At 31.8% G+C, this 18325-nt stretch overlaps 3 protein-coding genes across 5 annotated transcripts; all 3 read right to left on the bottom strand.

Moving 5' to 3' along the window:
• Positions 1-1261: 1261 nt before the first annotated feature.
• Positions 1262-3444, bottom strand: LOC107618038 (F-box protein At5g51380-like). Its single transcript, XM_016319963.3, has one exon. The coding sequence runs from the start codon at positions 3135-3137 to the stop codon at positions 1386-1388; it is 1752 nt and encodes a 583-aa protein (XP_016175449.1). The 5' UTR covers positions 3138-3444; the 3' UTR covers positions 1262-1385.
• A 2123-nt stretch (positions 3445-5567) lies between these two features.
• LOC107618039 (cinnamoyl-CoA reductase 1) lies at positions 5568-8383 on the bottom strand. Its single transcript, XM_016319964.3, has 6 exons — positions 8154-8383; positions 7822-7991; positions 7126-7311; positions 6832-6997; positions 6236-6422; positions 5568-5906 (listed from the first exon to the last, which is right to left on the bottom strand). The coding sequence occupies exons 1-6, from the start codon at positions 8281-8283 to the stop codon at positions 5765-5767; spliced, it is 981 nt and encodes a 326-aa protein (XP_016175450.1). The 5' UTR covers positions 8284-8383; the 3' UTR covers positions 5568-5764.
• On the bottom strand, positions 8249-14246 carry LOC107619746 (uncharacterized). Of its 3 annotated transcripts, none has more exons than XM_088499542.1 (6): positions 13252-14246; positions 12485-12567; positions 12056-12167; positions 11769-11821; positions 11105-11303; positions 8249-8383 (listed from the first exon to the last, which is right to left on the bottom strand). In XM_088499542.1, exons 1-5 carry the CDS (start codon positions 14222-14224, stop codon positions 11154-11156), a joined length of 1371 nt encoding a protein of 456 aa, XP_088355668.1. In that variant the 5' UTR covers positions 14225-14246; the 3' UTR covers positions 8249-8383; positions 11105-11153. The 3 variants fall into 3 exon arrangements, with proteins under 3 accessions (XP_088355668.1, XP_016177522.2, XP_016177521.2); XM_016322036.3 differs by lacking the exon at positions 8249-8383 and adding an exon at positions 10576-11014; XM_016322035.3 differs by lacking the exon at positions 8249-8383 and having other exon boundaries at positions 10576-11303.
• Positions 14247-18325: the final 4079 nt, after the last annotated feature.

An 18325-nucleotide genomic window follows, 5' to 3' on the forward strand; every position in this document is an offset into this window, starting at 1 on the left:
AAAAATAAAATAAATATTGTCTAAAACATATTGTTAGAATATAATTAGAATCAATTATGATCAATTAGCATTATTTAGCGTATCTGAATATTTATTATAGGATATTACATCTTTATTATTTCGATTCTCCTACCACCTATAAATACCCTTCCATATGTATCATTCTAGACAACTTAAATACACTCAATAATATACCATTCTTTTTCCAATTTAGTATCTTATTTCTAACACATATAATTAAATATTTTTAAATCTCTAATCAATCAAACATAAAACATCATCCAAATTATAACTTAAAACATTTTTAATTATCATCTTCAATTACAAAAAAAAAAAAAAAAAAGACTAGCCGGAAAAGCTCGCCCCGCCAAAGCATGCAGATTAGGTGGTGCAAGTTAAGCGAATTTTTTAATTATGATGGTTTCAAATTTTCAGGCGGCCAACTTTTTTTTGGCAAGCTTTGCGAGTCGACTCAGCGAATTTTGGCCTGTTTGTCACCCCTATATCGTGTACACCAAAATCAGTCACTAAAATTAGTCAATAATATAAAATACAGTTGGAATATAAATACACATTGAAAATAAATCAAATCATAAATGTATTTATACATAAATATATATATTTTTTGTTTCTCTCAGTAGGGTCAAGGACTAATCCGTCGCAGATCTGAACTCTATTTAAGAGTTTGTCGCTGGCCGATAGGTTTTTGCATGCACAAAGCAAGATTTCGAACCCCTGACATTTGTTTAAGTGGATTAGTGAGTTAACTATTAGACCAACTTAATTTAGTTTATATATACAAATATATTAGTGACTAATTTTAGAGCCTGATTTTAGTGTACAAATAACATTTTTGAAGTATAAACTATCAAGGTGTGTTTCATTGTAAATAATTTAGACATTTAGCTGATATTAATTTAAATATAAATAAAAAAAAGTATTAGCCATAATGTTTATTGCAGAAATTGTTGTGTAAATTATATCTCAAGAGAAATATTATCTAAATAAATTATTTTTATAATTAAGTTTAATTAATTTTTTATGTTTTTTTTATTTTTATTGTATTAATAAGTTATTAATGAATTTAATTAAACTTGATCACTAAAATGAATTATTCATGTAGTATTATTGAAACTTTTTTATTTTTATGACCATGCTATTTTATAATGTTTACGCAACCCATAAATCGATTTATGCTATAAATATGACAACCAAGTTTTTTGTTTCTAAATTCAGTTAAATAAATATAATCCAAGGGTGAGAAAATAAGTATGGACACAAAATACAAAAGTTTTGGTGTTATCTAAAAAAAAAGTATATGCTCCAAGCATTATTACTATTCTGCTAACTAACAAGTAACAAAGCAGGATCCAATAATAAGCTTCTCATCGGTAATAATCAACAGCAATGCCCGCAAGGTGTTTGATTATTTTCCTCAATGATGGCTTTGAAAACTCCAAGGTGGCAATGTACTCATCACTCACCAAATCACAGTTCTTCAGATTCAACTCTCTCAATCCCATGCAGCTTTCCACTACTTCCCTCACCCCTTTTGTGGTTACATCACTGCAATTCTGAATCTCCAGAGCTACTAGTCCACAGAACCATTTTGAGACTACTGAGAGTGTTTCATCACCAATTCTTGACCCTGACAAGTTCAACGCCTTCATTTGTGATACTTGAGAGTCTATAGTTAACAGCTTCACTTCTGTGTAGGCTAAGCTCAAGTGCCTTATCTCGCGACATTTCTTAAGAACCTCAGCGATACATTCTTCGGATATGCTGCTGCAAGAGTTTAAGTCAAGAAGCTCCAAATTGGGGCAAATGGAAGCAATTTTGAACAGAGTTTCGTCATCAAGTAGAATGTTGTGACCCAAATAAAGACTTTTCACCTGAGAGTTTGGAACAAGATCAAGTGAAGGATCTTTGTCTTCTTCATCGGCTTTTACCCCAAGATATGTTCTCTCCATTCTGATCTCTGCTAGCAGAGTACAGTTTCTTGTGAGTGTGAAAAATGCTGAATTTGTAAGCTGGCAACAACCACTGAGGTTTATAGAGGTCACATTGAGAAGAAACATGGATAGCTTGGCAATGCATTGATCCGTTAGGAAGTCAACTTTTCCAAGATCCAAAAACTCAACATATTGACACTTTGATAGCACACAGGAGATTCCAGCAAATGTGAAATTGCAGCAGCCTTGGAGGATAAGTTTCTTCAGAATGTGACAACCTTCTGCGACTGAAGAAAGCAACTCGTCCGAGATGAAAGAATTTGACAAATCAATGGCAATTAGCCTTTCCAGACACTTGAGTGCACCAATCAAATCCTGGCTAATTGGCACAGGTGCCAAACCAGGTCCATGAATTCTTCTCTTTTCAATGTTGAAAGCTATGGAAGCCAAATTCCCTCGAAAGCGGATAGCAGAAACAATACCTAATTGGGTTATTCTAAAACAGGACAGGAACAAAACCTCTTCCAATGACACACAGTTTCGGCACAGAGCGAGTAGTGATTGATCAGTGAGCAAGTGATTACCAGAGAGGTTAATCTTTTGCAGATTCTCAAGCATTAAAGACAGCTTCGATATCCCAAAATCCGATACTCGAGAATCCAATGGAAAACTAATGTCAACCTCTTGAAGCAATGGAAAACAAGAGGCCATAACCTCTAAATCACTATCATCCAGAGAGCCAATGTTTGAGCAGATCATCACCCTCAGATTCTTCATCGCCAAACTGAGTTCGCTCAAGCCTTCAATTGGAAGCTTCCTCTGATGGGAAAGATTAAGGGAATCAAGGTCCAACCCAGATTGCGAAATCTGATGAAGCAGGCCTTCAAGATTGCCATTGAAGTAACTGAGGTCTAACACTCTGAGCTTTGGAAATCTCATGAACAGGTTAGGAATGAGTTCAACTGTTTGATCAAATATTTTAAGGGAATGTTGAATTTGGCTTGAAATTGAAAGGAACAGCTTGCAGACCATCGAAATAGATTCCAAATCGCGGCCATCGTCGAGGAATCTAAAGACTAAATCCCAGCATTCATCAGGAATATCAACTGTCCTAACTTCCATCCTCCTGAACCTTTGATCTTGATTATCTATTAACATGTTCAACGAAAACAGAAATGATACCATATATAGTATGACACTTAGAAAGTAAGAAACTAAGAGAGAAACTATGAGGCTAATGCTGCTTAATAATAATTTTTCAAACAGATCAAATTGTCTGAATTTTAGATTATGGTCAAATTGGTGAATCAAACTTGTAGAAGAAGAAGAATTATGTTTGTGATTGACCAATGATAATCTAAAATTCTTAATTAAATTATACTATTTAATAAAATCTAGAAACTCTGTTTGGGTTCTTAGGTAGATAGCCATCTGGTATGTAATTTTCACTACTTTTAAGGTATATGTTGTTATTTTTTATTAAGAAATAAAAAAAATACTTGTGTTTTATTTTATTTTATTTCATTTTAAGGTCAAGTGTTGAATGCATTAACTACAATACTATATTGAATGTTTGAATTGAATTGTTGAATGCATTCATTGCACAGATAAATCCTTTACTTTAGAACAACCTTTTTTATTTACTTAATTTAACTTAAAATAATTGTCTAAAAGCAAATGCTTAAAAAATAGCACTTAATTAAAAAAATAAAATTTAAGTAACCACTATACATAAAATTGCATAAGTAAACAAAATTGCCACAAACAAATAGTCGTATAACTAATGATCAACTATTATAATTAAATAATGGGTTGATTATATATATATATATATATATATATATATATATATATATATATATATATATATATATTGTTACAAGTCAACAACGATAGCATAATTATTATTTACATGGTGTCGAAATTCTATTTATATCTTAAAAAAATATATAATAATTCCAATTTACATTATAATTATATTTGTGCATGAGAGCTTATAATAGTGTCTATTTTGAGAGCTTAATTAAACTAGAGTTCCTATTCAACGAAGGATTTAAGAAAATGGCTTTAAAAAATATATCAATATTTTTTGGTGTCTAAAAAAACAAAAATAAAAAATAAATAATATATTAATTTGCTAGAGGAACCAATTTAACTGCTAAAATAAAAGCATGGTCAGCATAAAAATTCAAGAACATTTATTTTGAACAATTAATACGAATTTGGACTTCTTAAATGTTGTCGGTGCACACATCACTGCAGAAATCACTCAGTTTTTTTTTTTTTTTCCTTACCTATAGTGTGTAAGATATTGTTTATACTCTCATTTAAAATAACTTTTATTACCAACCGAAAATTCAAAACGATTAAATAAATTAATTGAGCTGGTTGTTTTGCAAAGTATTATTACTAATGCTATGCATTTGTGTTTTAGTTATTAAATCCTTTTTGTTTTTTTGGGCACAAAAGGAAGGTTTTTGGTTACATGGAAAAGTCCTTTGAGATTGAAAGTTCAAACATTTTTCAATTCAAACATTTTTCAATCAGTCAAAAGCCAAAACTAAGAATGTAGAAATTTGCATCCAATTGAAAAAATTTGTGTGTGGAGAAAAAGTGCCACAAATTGGAATTATGTTCTTAAAAGTCAACTACTTAATTAGAATGTGCATTATCTTTTAATTTAAATAGATAAAGTAATGGTAGCTGCAGTCAGAATCAAAATCTTTTAAAGAGGTATATACTTTATTGTGTTGTTAGGTTTGAATTTCATGACTTCAAATTTGATATGAAATCACTTTTACAGAAACTAATAAACATAGATTACCTGGCTATGCAGTGTGAATCTCTTTGATATGTTGCAATAATTGAGGATTACATTATGTTCAATGCAGCTCAAGTTTCTCTTGTGACTATAAAGCTTGTTCAAGACTTATTGAATATGTTTCACAATTTAGGGCTTGTTTGGGTGAGCTTTTAAAAAAAAGATCTTTTTTTGAGTTATCTTTTTTTAAAAGATCTTATAGAGAAGTAAAAGTAATTTTATGTTTGGATATCTCATGTAAAAAGATCTTTTTATCAATCAATTATGTTTGGGTATAACAATATAAAAGTATTTTTTTGTTTATTTATTACATGAAAAACATCTTTTTTTAAGAAAAAAAGATCTTTTAAAAAAAGATGTAAATTACAGCTTCTCAAAAAAGATCTTTTTTTTATTTTACTAGTGCTTTTACTTTTACTACTAGAAATTTGCCAAACACGTTAAAAAATAAAAAAAGACCTTTTTTCATTGAAAAAAGATTTTTTTTTAACAAAATAATGGCGCCTAAACATGCACCTAAAAAGATTATCTGCGAAATCAAAGAGTTGCTCAAGATTTTAGGATTCCATTGTATTCAATACAGCTCAAGTTTCCCTTGTGGTGATAAAGCTTGCTCAAGACCTATTGAATACGTTTCACACGTATTAAAAAATTTCAAGAGAGTTTAATTTTGATGCACTGACGTACAATCACATCTGTTCTTTTAGATGATCATTCACGCGATCAATGTGAAAAGTAGTTACTTTTACTGATATGACATCGCGTAATTGAATGTATGTGTAAAACTATTTTAATTTGAGAACATTGGCCTTATATTGGGGAAAAGGGCCCTCTTTTTAAGCATGAATTGGTCATATAAAAACAACATCAGTGATCACACAATACAATCACATTGCAACAACTGAAACATATTCATTCACAAATCCCTTCCAATAGGGAGATGCTGAATAACAAACAGAATTTATTTATTTTATTCCAAGACCAACAAAGTTTACTTTGATTGCAAGAGACCAGCTTCTTTATAGCTCTCAACAGCATCAGTGAGTGTCTCCTCCAATGGCTTGTATCTCCAACCAAGCCTCTGTAGTTTCTCTGAGCTTAACTTTGTTTGATGATCATCCACCTCAACAAAGCTACCAATAATGCAAATTGTGTTTAGAATTGATACTAACAAGCAAAAGTTCTGTGTTTCCTAAAAGTTCATCCTTTTGTCATAAATAAGATAAGAATTTAATTTTGATACATTGCCCGTGTATTCAATTACGTAACGTTACATCAGTAAAAATAACTATCTTTTTCACATTGACCCTGTAAATAGTCATAAAAAAACAGATGTAATTGCACGACGGTATAAAACGCTTTACACTGTCAGTGCATCAAAATTAAACTCATAAGATAGAAATTGGTTTATCATTGATAATTGAAATTTTTCATCATAGATCATGGGGAAAGTGAAGCTTACTTTGTAGGGTAGTTGTAGTTTGGATATTTACTCTTCAATTTCTCCACCATATCCTTTGCTTTAACAGGGTGTGAAGTGCATATATATCTCCCTTCTGCTTCAGGCTTTTCATAAGCCAAAAGAATTGCATCGGCTACATCTCGCACGTCAACTATCCAACGATGTTTGTTCTCCAATGATTCACAACCTTAAACATGAATTCATATATACATTTCAAAAAAGAGAACTATGGATGCTAAAAGTTATAATTTACAACTAGAATGAAACATATGACATCACTAAAAATTGGTGTTTAGATTAGTTTACTTCATGGTCAACTAAATTTACAAACCAAACTTGGAATCTGCTTGCACAAGAGGAATTTTATGCCACCTTTGTTGTTCATGCGTCTCAAGATTTTAATTGTTTGCACTTTAAGGTATACGAGAAGAGCTTCGAATGAACCACACCACAAAAGTTAGCTATTTTAACCGTTCAAGTCTAGGCCGGTGCATGATTATCATGTAAAATAAGATCAAGGTGGCTTTATAACTAGCACTGCAGAGTAAATAAACTAGCATATTGTAGAAGACAGTAATAATTAAGCATTTAAGCACCTTTCAAAATCTTGAGGAGAACCAAGCTACTTGCATTCACAATAGATGACCTTAAAATGGGTCCAAGCACAAGGGTAGGACAAATGCTCACCACATCAAGCCCGGTTCTTTTCGCAAAGTCTAGGGCCTGCTCTTCAGCCTCTGTCTTGGAGAAGCAATACCAGTTCTGAATCATAAAAACTTGAGAGTTTAGTCATATATAACACAGATGTTCTCTACAACTGATACGGTTGTAATTATAAGACCAATGACAAATTCGTATCACAAGCATATATGTAACAGAATTATACTAACATTGGATTTTCTGCAATAGTCTTTATCAGACCAACAAGATTCATCAATCACTTTGTCATTTGGAAAATTTGGGTTCATGAAAGCAGCGGCTACAGATGACACATAGACGACTCGTTCCACTTTAGCTTCAAGAGAAGCTTCAAGCACATTGGTAGTTCCCTTGACGGCGGGCTCAATCATTTCTACCTGCAGAAATTTCTACTACTACTGGCATCATTGATTCCACCGGGAAAATGTGTTAGAGATATAATCATTCATGTTGCTTCTTTCTATTAGCTTAAGTTTTTGGGACGAGTGATTTCATGACATGGTATCAAAACTCTATATCCGAGGATCTAGAATAGCATAAGGCTTATGCAAAAAACAAACCCAAAAAAGACTCTTGCTTGAGAGGGAATGTCGGAGATATAATCATTCATGTTGCTTCCTCTTATCAGCTTAAACTTTTGGGATGAATGGTTTCAAGACAAAATGAATATATAGGCCTCACACTGGTTAACATGTAAATTGGATAAATAAGAACATAAACACAACATTAACTCCACAACCATAATAATTTTCCCATTAACCACAAAACTAATGCTACTGCAGATTTGTCAAATGAACTATTTTGAAGACAATGATCAAACAAAATAAATCCTTTAAGCTTTGACATAAATAAATCAAAGAGTATTATGATATTAGAAGATTCCATGCCTCAGGGTTGGTTGATGTTGTTGAAGGCACAGGGCAAGCAACATGGAAAACAGCATTGCATCCAGCAATTGCTGACTGAACTGATTCATAACTCAACAAATCTGCTTTGAAGAGTTTAAGATTCTCAGAAGCTCCCTCAAGCTTCATCAAGTGAGCATATTTCTCATCACCTACTCACAAATTAAAACAAGTAATAATAAATAAAATTATAATTTTGTATTGAGTTTAGCATTAACTCAAAAGAGTATCTGCAAGAGATTAGTAAGAAAACAAAATTATGAGAGTGGTTTCAATTTAGAAAAAGAAATAAAATGGGGATTGGTGAAAAGTACCAGGTTGTCTAACAGTGCCATGAACGATGTATCCTTTGGAAAGAAGAAACTTAACAACCCAAGAAGCTAAGAAACCTCCTGCACCAGTTACGCATATTTTCTTCTTTGCTGCAGAAGCTGCCATTGCCATTTTCCTTCCTTATCTCAAGCTCAAGTAGAGTTCTTTTCTTTGCTTCTTTCTTCAATCTTTGCCTCTTGTAAAGAATCTTCTTAGTTTTTCTATTTGAGTCCTGAGTCAATGTTATATTGTTTGTTGGATTTTGTTATATATAAAAGGCAAGTGACACGCCACGTTTTACAAAAGAAAAAGTATAAATAACCAAAAAAAGAAATGCATGTGAATGCCACGTTTTAAAATACGATTATATTACATATATACTAAAATTAGCTACAAAAATTAACTACTAATATAAAATATGTTAAAATATAAATAAATATTAAAAATAAATTAAACTACATATATATTTATACATAAATATATTAGTGATTGATTTTAATAATTAATTTTAGTGTATAAATAGTATTTTTATTTAAAATATCATTATGTATTCACATTCTTTCGTTAATTTTTTTTTCAACTATACAGCTTTAGGTTTCTTTTCCGTAGTTGTTGAATAGGATTGTTTATGAAAAAGGTTCTACAATGGCACTGTAATGTTCCTTCCTTTTTTTTTTTTTATCAACTAACCCAAAAAAGTCTGTGAAGCGTATACATCTAAGTCCAACTGATAATTATTCTTTTCATATATTATCTAGGAAAAATTATTGTAAAAGACCATTAATAAAACATAATTAATAAGAATGATGGTTAATATTAAAATTATTAAAAAGGATTAATTTATATATTATTAAAAACAAAAATAAAAAAAAAATATTGAAAAGATAATATTATCCCAATAATTTCTTTTCTCTTTCTTTTTGTTTTTTACTTTTCTTTCTCCATCTGAATGATTTGTTTTATGTTCATTGTTGACTATTTTATATATGATAATGATAAGACATTACTATATTTTCAAGTCCTAAGTCTTATGTTTTGTGATTGACAGTAACAAATGAAGAATAAGAATTTGAGTATGATAGACAATTAGAAAAAAGAGATATATTTACAAAAAAAAATAAATAAAAAAATAATCTAAAAATATATTTATCTTTTCACAAAAAAAATTAATCCTTCTCTTTAATATTATAAAATTATTTTTTTTAAATATTTTTACATTAAAATTTTTTTTAATAATTAAATCTTTTTTATGGTCCTTTAGAATAATTTTTTCTATTATCTATTTAAATTCGATTTTGAAAGTTGAGTATTGAATTGTATGCATCTATTTTTTGTGAGTGATCCACAAACTAAAAACATTTCGAGTCTAAATTGAGAGATGTCTTTTATGGGGAAAAAAAATTATTTAAAATGTGCATACGTTGTAAGACATGTTAAATTGAGAACATAACGATAACACAATCATGCGACTTGGGACTAATACGACACAATTTCGTGAAGGAATCAATGAACCGACAAGACTTTGAAAGTGAATAATGATACTATGATAGTGACGTGGAGACTACCAAATTATTTGTATTAAGAAAAGACCATTTGCATAAACAATAATAGATTTGGAAAAAAAAAAAAACTAAAAAAAGAGTAGCTAAGTAGGTAACTAGGTATTAGATGTGAAATTTCTTTGTGAACTCGAAATAGTCACAACTCAAAAGACACACGGTCAATAAATACTTAAATAGCATGAAAAAATTATCCAAACTTCTTATTCCAAATTAATTTCAGGATAATGTAAACAACCAGGCAGGAAAAATAAAACAGATAAGCTCAGTTAAAATTATAAAAAAATTTAGGAAGCCAGCAACTTTGTTAAATTCTGACCAGCATATAACCAGCAAAGAAAAATAAGTCATTACATGAAATCTCACACCAATCTCACACCATTAAAACCATCATTGATGACTATTTGATGACTACAAATCACAAAAATTACTGTCCCCTAACATTCCTCTAAAATTATTATATAAATACCAACATACTAGGGTTTCAAATTCTGGGTTGTGCACCCAATAAAAACTTGTTTGGATGAACTTAAAAAAAAAACAAATTTCAAGCGATCTTTTTTAAAAAAATAAAAATAATTTTATGTTTAAATATTTCATTAAAAATATATTTTTATCTAATAATTATATTTAGGTAGAATAATATAAAAATATTTTTTGTTTATTTATAATATTAAAAAAACCTTTTTTTAAGTAAAAAAAATATAAATGATAACTTCTAAAATAGGATTTTTTTTTTTTTCAATGATTTTACTTTTACTATTAAAATTTTGTCAAGCACATTAAAAAAATTCTTTTTCTAACAACTTAATGGTACCCAAACAAACTCTACATAAAAAGAAATAAAAAACAGTAATCAACAATCTAGTTGCAATAATCAAAGAGGATGATACTCCGGGGAAAATATATTGTGAAAGCAGAACATTTTGCTAACCTAATTATCTGTTTTCCCTGATACATGATATGATTCTTGTGACAAACAAAAAGCTATTGAAAATTAAAAATTTTCACATAATTCAACCTAGAATGATATAATGGGTTGACCATAAGACTAATCTAAATCTTCTCCCTGAAAAAATGGACCAACATATCTCTTCAACAGTTGACACAGCAGAATCATACTAATCAAAACTACAAACAAAACAATGACTCGCCCAGTTGGCCAGTTTCACTGAAAATGTTTAAAACTGGACTAACCTTCTGTATGAGGAATACTTATGTAGTCCTAGAACACATTTAAAATTATCAATAACCACTATTTTTTCTTTGCATCCAGATCATAGAAGTATTTCTCCCTGGTCTACCTGGTCAGATTATCAACAACAATGATGGGTAGTTGTCTTTTTGTATAGTCCAATTAGTTTATGTTCAGAGGGGTCTTCTCATTAGCTTACCAGAAGAATGACCATATGAACTGATTGCATGACTTGATCTACCTCTGGCCTATGTTTTGCGACCATGATCTGGATTATCACGTAGACCTAGCTTAGATATAACGAAACAATACGATTCCCAATCAGTTCTTCTGAGGTATTTCAATAATCTTTTTCTCCTCTGAACCATTGCGATCAAGCCTTTACGAGAATGCACATCCTAAATCATGATGGAATGAATCAAGTAAGGTATACGAGAGTAATATGCTAAGAAAGATTTTCACCATGTAATCCGAAATAAAAATCGAAGGGTCAAGAGACGGGTTGAAATCAAAACAGTGGTGACACTGCACAAGAGGGATCTCAAGGGTGAACTAATAAGATGGATCATGGCAAGACTGCAAAAGTGCAAATTGAATTAAGAAGCAATCATATGACCAGCAATAATAATACACTATTTTTTGTTCATCTGATATACTAGTAGTAAGGATGCTTATTCGGACCATTGGTTTTTATCTATAACTTTACATACATACAGCTTAATAGAAGTCCAACTCAAACAGAAATAGCTCCAGATTCATATGAAATTGGTTGGTTCAAAATTCTCTTTTGCCACCAGTAGTTATTTTCATTTCAATATATAGAAGATTAAGATCAATGAGAGATGTTGAAAGAAGTAACTCACCTTCTTGTGTAGAACAGCTGATAGATGCTTAATCTTAGTTGTGAGTTGTGCAACTGCATGAAACCAAAAATGACATAATTGATTCCATAACAATTTCTTATAACCATTTTCATAAGCATTTCCAAGACACTTTTGATATTATCACTTTCATCTAATTATGAACCTATATTGCAATAAGACAGTCACACAATGTTTCAGATTTGATAGGAATGTAACTAAAGCAAATTCATTCCCTTCCTTCCACATGCTACTCATAAATAAAACAGTTAATTAGTAATAGCCCTTACCTTGAACTCGAGCAGATCCACAGTCTGATTCTGACATTTTGAACTCATCTCTAACCTTTGCAAGTTCAATTTTCAACTTTTCTTCTGAGGACATATTATCTGGATGGAAGTACTGGAATTAGCAAAAAGTGGCAAAGTCAGGGTATCAAATTTGTTAAAACTCAGAAGTATCAACAATCTAATACGGTAAGTTATTATAGATATTTCTAATAAAACCAACACATATCAACAACGGATTCACTCAATAGTATCAAGGAGCAAGCAATTTTGAAGTATAGAACTGTGAAGTTAATGTCAACAACAATGGATTCGACATGGAATAGGTAATGTCGCAAGTTTTGAGTTTGACAATGGAATGAAGGTTCAGATCACCAAAACAAGGAGTATACCAAATAAATAGAAAACAGGCCAAAGCGAACCATTACTTACTTTTTCAACAAGATGCTCTTTACGGGGATCCGAATAGTAGGCTGGAGTCCCAATCAACTGGCTTAAGATATCAGATTTCTGCACTGGATAATTCAAACAATTAGTAATTCGCTTTTAATCAAAATCATGCCACATTAGTTTCACACCACGATCAGAGTCAAATTTAACAAATATACACAAGAACTGAGATTGATTCCATCCCATCACATCAAATTAATGGTGATTCATGACAAGCCTATACTTCATCAACCTCATGCCAAATTTTAAAATGCAGCAATGACCAAGGGTCTATTTGAGATGGCTAAGGAGGGAAGCGGAGGACGTGCCACAGTGGGGACAACTGCAGAGAGCATGCTTGAGGGAGTTAAACTAGGAAGGAGAGACAAGGCAAACAAGGGACACCATGTCCCTAACTCGCTACCGCAACCAAATCCGGGGATTAGAGACAGGGTGGATCCCCTCCCCCACACAAAACTACAAAACATAGCCTAAGCTTTATCTCACTAGACGGTGTGGAACAATGTCATCATGTTCCTATAATCCTATCCTAAATCCCAATCAAAGTTATATCCAAGTTGAAGTGAAGTTCTAAATTCAATCCATAATATTAATTAAATAAATAAAAATAACAACCAACAAGCTTTTACTGATTCCTATTATGTACTAATCCCTATAGTCAACTCAACCCCTCAGAATTGAAACCTTCAATATCATGTGAAAGATAAAATCAAATCCAAAAACACAAGAAATTAAAGCTTGTTACTAACGTGAACTCTTCCTAGACTTTTCATCTTCAGATACCAGGCACTCTCTCATGTCCTTGAATAATACCCCTCCTGTGACATTGGACTCAGCTTCCTCCACCTCCTTCTCTCTCATCCTCTTCAACCTTTCGTTCAATTCTTCAATAGAGAACCACTCTTTTCTCATTCCCTCGGGTCTCAGCTTCTTCAATTTCTCCCCCAATTCGCCAAAGCTATAAACCTTCATAAACTCGGATTCTTCCTTGCGTCTCTTCTGCTTCAACACAGAATCCGGCAACCAGCTCGCAGTGCCAACCACATTCTCCGGCGAGGATGCTCCAGCTGCCGCGGTGGCGGAGGAATCTAACGGCCTCGATCTCAGCACCTCCCTGTACGCCTCCAACGAAAACGAATCAGCTCTCCTCCGGTCTCTGGCGCGAGCCTCTCCTGGCTTCCGCAAGTCATCGCGAACGGCACCGAGGTTGAAAGGTCTCCTCCCTCCGCCGTGCGCCGTACCGGAGGATTCCATGTCCGGAAAGGGCGTTTTCCGGCGCACGGTTCGGTCGTAGATATCACTGAATGAAAGCGATTCGTCCGGCAGAGTTTCGGCGGCGGTGCGGCGGCGGAACTCGGAGAGGGTGCCACGGATATCGTGGAGAGAGTTCTTCTGTTGTTGCTGATGTTGCTGTTGCTGTTGCTGCTGATGATAATGAGTGTTGGTGAATGAGGAGGATTGCTCTGAGGGTGTTGAAGGATATTGTGATTGTGATTGTGATTGTGATTCTGATTGTTGGTGTTTGAGAGTGTGTTTTAGGTCTCTGAGAGAAGAAGAAGAAGAAGATTTGGAGAATAAAAAGAACAAAGCGGGGTTTGTGAAAGGGTTGTTGTTGGGTTTGGTCCTGAGTTGAAGAAGAAGAAGAAGGGCCATGGCGGAAGGAGCAAGATGATCAAAGCGAGGGGTTTTGAGAAGGGTTCTAAGAGTGCTTACAATTTGCATGGTAGAATAAGGGGAAAATTACTAAAGGGTTTACTTGGGATAAAAGTTTCGTTTTTTTCTTGGTATTACTCGGGATAAAACTGAGTAATTCTTGGCATACAAGCGATTAAGGCTTGTAAGCTTTACAAGTTCAATTAAAACTAACGCTCAAAACACGTTTCGAACCATTCTTCTTCCTCTTCGTCTTCTCATTCTTCTTTTCTTTCGTTTCTTGCCTTCTCTTTCTCCTCCTTCTTCTTCTTGCCGCACGTTCTTCTTCCTCTTACTCTTCTTTCTTCTCCTTTTCTTTCGTTTCTGCACGTTCTTCTTCATTGTCTTCCTCTTCTTCTTCATTTAGGTTCTTTCTCTCTGTTTTATCTTTTTTTTTTCGATTTTTCATGGTGAAATCGTTTTTGAAGAAGAAGAAGCAGTAGAAGATGAGGAGGAGAAAGAGAAAAAGTTCTGAATTATGCATAAGATGTATTTTAACAAATTTTGGGTGTATTTCTTTAAATCCTTTGGGTGTATTTTCTGTAATGCTTTGGGTGTATTTCTATAATCGTTTGGGTAAATTCCTGTAACCGTTTGGGTGTATTTCTGTAATCATTTTGGGTGTACTTCTGTAATCGTTTGGGTGTATTTCTGAAGTTCCATTATCTTCAAAAGAATTACAGAAATACACCCAAAGGATTACGAAAAATACACCCAAAGTATTTAAGAAATACACCCAAAATTCGTTGCATAATTCAGAACTCTTTCTCTTTCTCCTCATCTTCTGCGGCTTTTTCTTCTTCAAAACGATTTCAAAGCTTGATTTCAGAAATTATGAAAATCGAAAAAAAATAAAGAAGAAGAGGAAGAGGAAGAAGAAGAAGAACGGTTCTGAATGTAGCGCTTTGAAAATAGGAAACGTTGAATAACGCATTAAAAGGCCTAGTAACTTGTAAGACTTGTAAGTCAAAAAGACTTGTATGTGTAGCACTCCTCAAATTTATAAATTATAGTTAGAAAAAATTTAGGTACAATAAATTTTATCTGAAGTTAATAATTAAGAATAATTAGATAATGCCAATGAATAATAGTTTAAATGACATAATCTCTCCATACTCAATTAAGAAACTGTGGGTTCGAATTTTTAGTTAAAAAAAAATCATTAAATAATAATTTAATTAAATTTATTAAATAATAATTTAATTAAATATATTAAATTATTTATCGAATAGTTTTGTTGTTAATATTTTTGTTGGAGGTGTAAACCAAAACTTTTTATGTTGGAGGTGAAAGAAAAACAAAACTTAGAATCCTTGCCTAAAGGAGACCCATTTATATTTTGGGCTTAATTGCTCACTTAAAATACTGGGCCAAACATTGATCAAAACAGATACTGGGCCATGCTAACTCAATTACTCAGCCCGTTTTATTAACCAAAAAAAAGAAGAAAGAAAATTACTCAATAAATTTACTGCATTCTACTATTCTACATCCAATTTTCAAATCCCAAGAATAATATTCACTGAAACAATTATATATAAATGCTCATCTTTGCTTTTAATCTGGCTCACAAGAGGTACGTACAAATGTGACATTAAGTTTCTTGATTGGTAGAGAAAACAATATAGAACAATATGGAAAAAAGTTTAATTTGTTGTGTTTGGTTAGAAAAAATGGTTTTATTCTTTTGTTTTACTTTCTGAAATTAATTTTGTCCCAACTTTAGCAACAGATAAAAATAATCAACCTATAGAACTAAGGAGAGAAATAAAATTAGAAAAAGTCTAGGGCCAGCAATTTTATTAAATTTTGGCCAGCATGTAACCAGCAGAGAAAGGTGAGTCACTAGATGAAATCTCACACCAATCTCATACCATTAAATCATCATTGATGGCTATTTGATGGCTACCAATCACAAAAGTTGGCAAACAAAATAAAAAGAACACACAGCTAATGAAGCAAGTTGGCAAACACTCACCGACTCACGTGCATAACAAGAAGACAAATTAAACGTCCTCTTGCATAGCAAGACAAGGTTTTTCAGCAATTTTATATAATCTTTTTTCGTTGAACAATATATATGATATATAAAATTTAATGATGTTAAGTTCACATCTGAGTTTGACAAAAGAAACAGGGCAACACATGTTACGTACATTTTGAAATTTAATGAATGCATGGCGAAGTTCGTACCTTATTGGATTGAAATGAATTGAAATTGCAGTTTTGAGTTCGATGGTTTTATACAACATACATTACACTACATGACATGCATATCGGAAAGGATTAAAGCTTTTCTTCCACGGTCAAATTGAAGCACCTCTTCATTTATCAAAGTTCCAAAACATATATATGTTATTCCAAAGACATTATATTATAAAACATAACTTAATTGAGACAGGGACAGAGAGACATAAAATCGTGTTTGACGGAGGAGATATGGATAGAAACAATGTGTCCAGAGACATTGAATTAGGGTATTTTGTGTCCATCCTGACAAAAAGACACGAGGATACTAACAAAGGACACAATTTATTTTTTAATTTTTCTTTCATTATTCTTATTAATTTTTCATAATTATATTTTTTTATTATTATATATTTCATCTCAAATTTTTTAAATAAAAAAAAATAAGAATAAATTAAATTTTTATAATTTGTTCTAATTTATCACCAAACAAAATATAAGAAAATAAATTTTGTGTCTCTGTCCTTTAGGTAGTGTTTGGTTGATGTCCATGTCTCAATGAGACATGGACACGGTGACACATGTCTGCTGTTTGGTTTGGTGAGACACAGATTTTTGATGGACACGGGAGGACACGGATGGACACGGAGACACTAAATTTGTGTACCTCCAATTTGATGAGACACTGAGACACAACTTGTGAGACACTAATTTTTTACTCTTTTACCCTTATTCAATTTTTAAATTTTCAAAATTTGTCCTCTTATCTCTTCAAATATTTCTTTTTTACTTCCTCTTTTAGATTTTACAACTAAATTTGTTCTCCCGTTTTTTTCAAAAAAAAATTATACATTTAATTTTTTATTTATTTAAATTTTAATTAATCTTTGATAAATTTTAGACTTTGGTTTTCTATTTTTTTTTTTCAAAAAAAACTGTATATTTAATATTTGAATGATAATTTGAGATGATATTAAAAGAAAAAAATACGAAAAGAAATAAAAATTTAATGGTAATGACATGTAGCATTTGAGGTGATGGGTGTGGAGTGGTGTTGATAAAATTGTGGTTAAATGAAGGGTAATTCAATCTTTTTCAAATATTTGTGTCTTGTTCATTAACACAATACATAGACACAAATATTTTATGTCTATGTCTTTAATGTCTGTGTCTTTATGTCTATGTCTCATCCTATACATCAACCAAACAGAGCATGTCTTGTTCTCAGTGCCTTATCCTGTCATGTTCTCAGAAACAAACGCAGCCTTAAGTATCGAAGATTTAAATAAGAATTCATTAACCAACGACAAACGACAAATCTTTAGATAAAATTTAAATTCATGACAAATTAGTACTTAATCTACTAAACTATAAAGCTACTTTCTTCTTGACAACAAGTAATTAATTTTCAGATCAATAGAATGCAGTGTATAACCCTTTGTTGTATTCTTGGCGATGCCTCACCTTTATTTATGAGGTACATTATTTCTACTTACTCATTAGGTCAAAGACTAATCGGCACAAATTTAAACTTTATTTAAGAATTTAATATTAATTAATAAATTATTACATATATTGGATAAAATTTAAATTTTTTATACTCGTTTAAGTGAACAAGTGTACAGATTACTCAACAAACTCAATAATTTGGTTTGGGTCCACATAGTTTCAACTAAATGCAGAAGATACACAACATAAGTATAAATAAAGATGAATTTATTAGGACCAAAATTTGCTGACTTCAATTCTGTGAAACAAGATTGGACCTTATTATGGTACTTTAATTTAGGTCACTGATAAATGGGCTACCCTATCTTTGGCGGACAGTGGTCCTATATCTCATCGTAATGATCATCCAATGATGAAGATATCCACAACATGTCATCAAGACAAATTTTAGATCCAACGGTTCAGATTTGATATGCATGTTCAACGAGTCTTTCT

This window comes from Arachis ipaensis, chromosome B9, assembly GCF_059453495.1.
Source record: "Arachis ipaensis isolate K30076 ecotype BB chromosome B9, ASM5945349v1, whole genome shotgun sequence".
NCBI classification, from domain to species: Eukaryota; Viridiplantae; Streptophyta; class Magnoliopsida; order Fabales; family Fabaceae; genus Arachis; species Arachis ipaensis.

What these genes read in the sequence shown, in the direction of transcription:
- LOC107618038 (XM_016319963.3), bottom strand. Translation starts at nt 3,137, where the DNA reads ATGGTATCATTTCTGTTTTCGTTGAACATGTTAATAGATAATCAAGAT.
- LOC107618039 (XM_016319964.3), bottom strand. Translation starts at nt 8,283, where the DNA reads ATGGCAATGGCAGCTTCTGCAGCAAAGAAGAAAATATGCGTAACTGGT. An exon ending in CAACATCAACCAACCCTGAG is followed by an intron (nt 7,312 to 7,821) that starts GCATGGAATCTT and finishes AAATTTCTGCAG; the next exon opens with GTAGAAATGATTGAGCCCGC. An exon ending in TCTCCTCAAGATTTTGAAAG is followed by an intron (nt 6,423 to 6,831) that starts GTGCTTAAATGC and finishes TTCATGTTTAAG; the next exon opens with GTTGTGAATCATTGGAGAAC.
- LOC107619746 (XM_088499542.1), bottom strand. Translation starts at nt 14,224, where the DNA reads ATGCAAATTGTAAGCACTCTTAGAACCCTTCTCAAAACCCCTCGCTTT. An exon ending in TGGATCTGCTCGAGTTCAAG is followed by an intron (nt 11,822 to 12,055) that starts GTAAGGGCTATT and finishes GGTTTCATGCAG; the next exon opens with TTGCACAACTCACAACTAAG. An exon ending in CAGCTGTTCTACACAAGAAG is followed by an intron (nt 11,304 to 11,768) that starts GTGAGTTACTTC and finishes ATCATGATTTAG; the next exon opens with GATGTGCATTCTCGTAAAGG.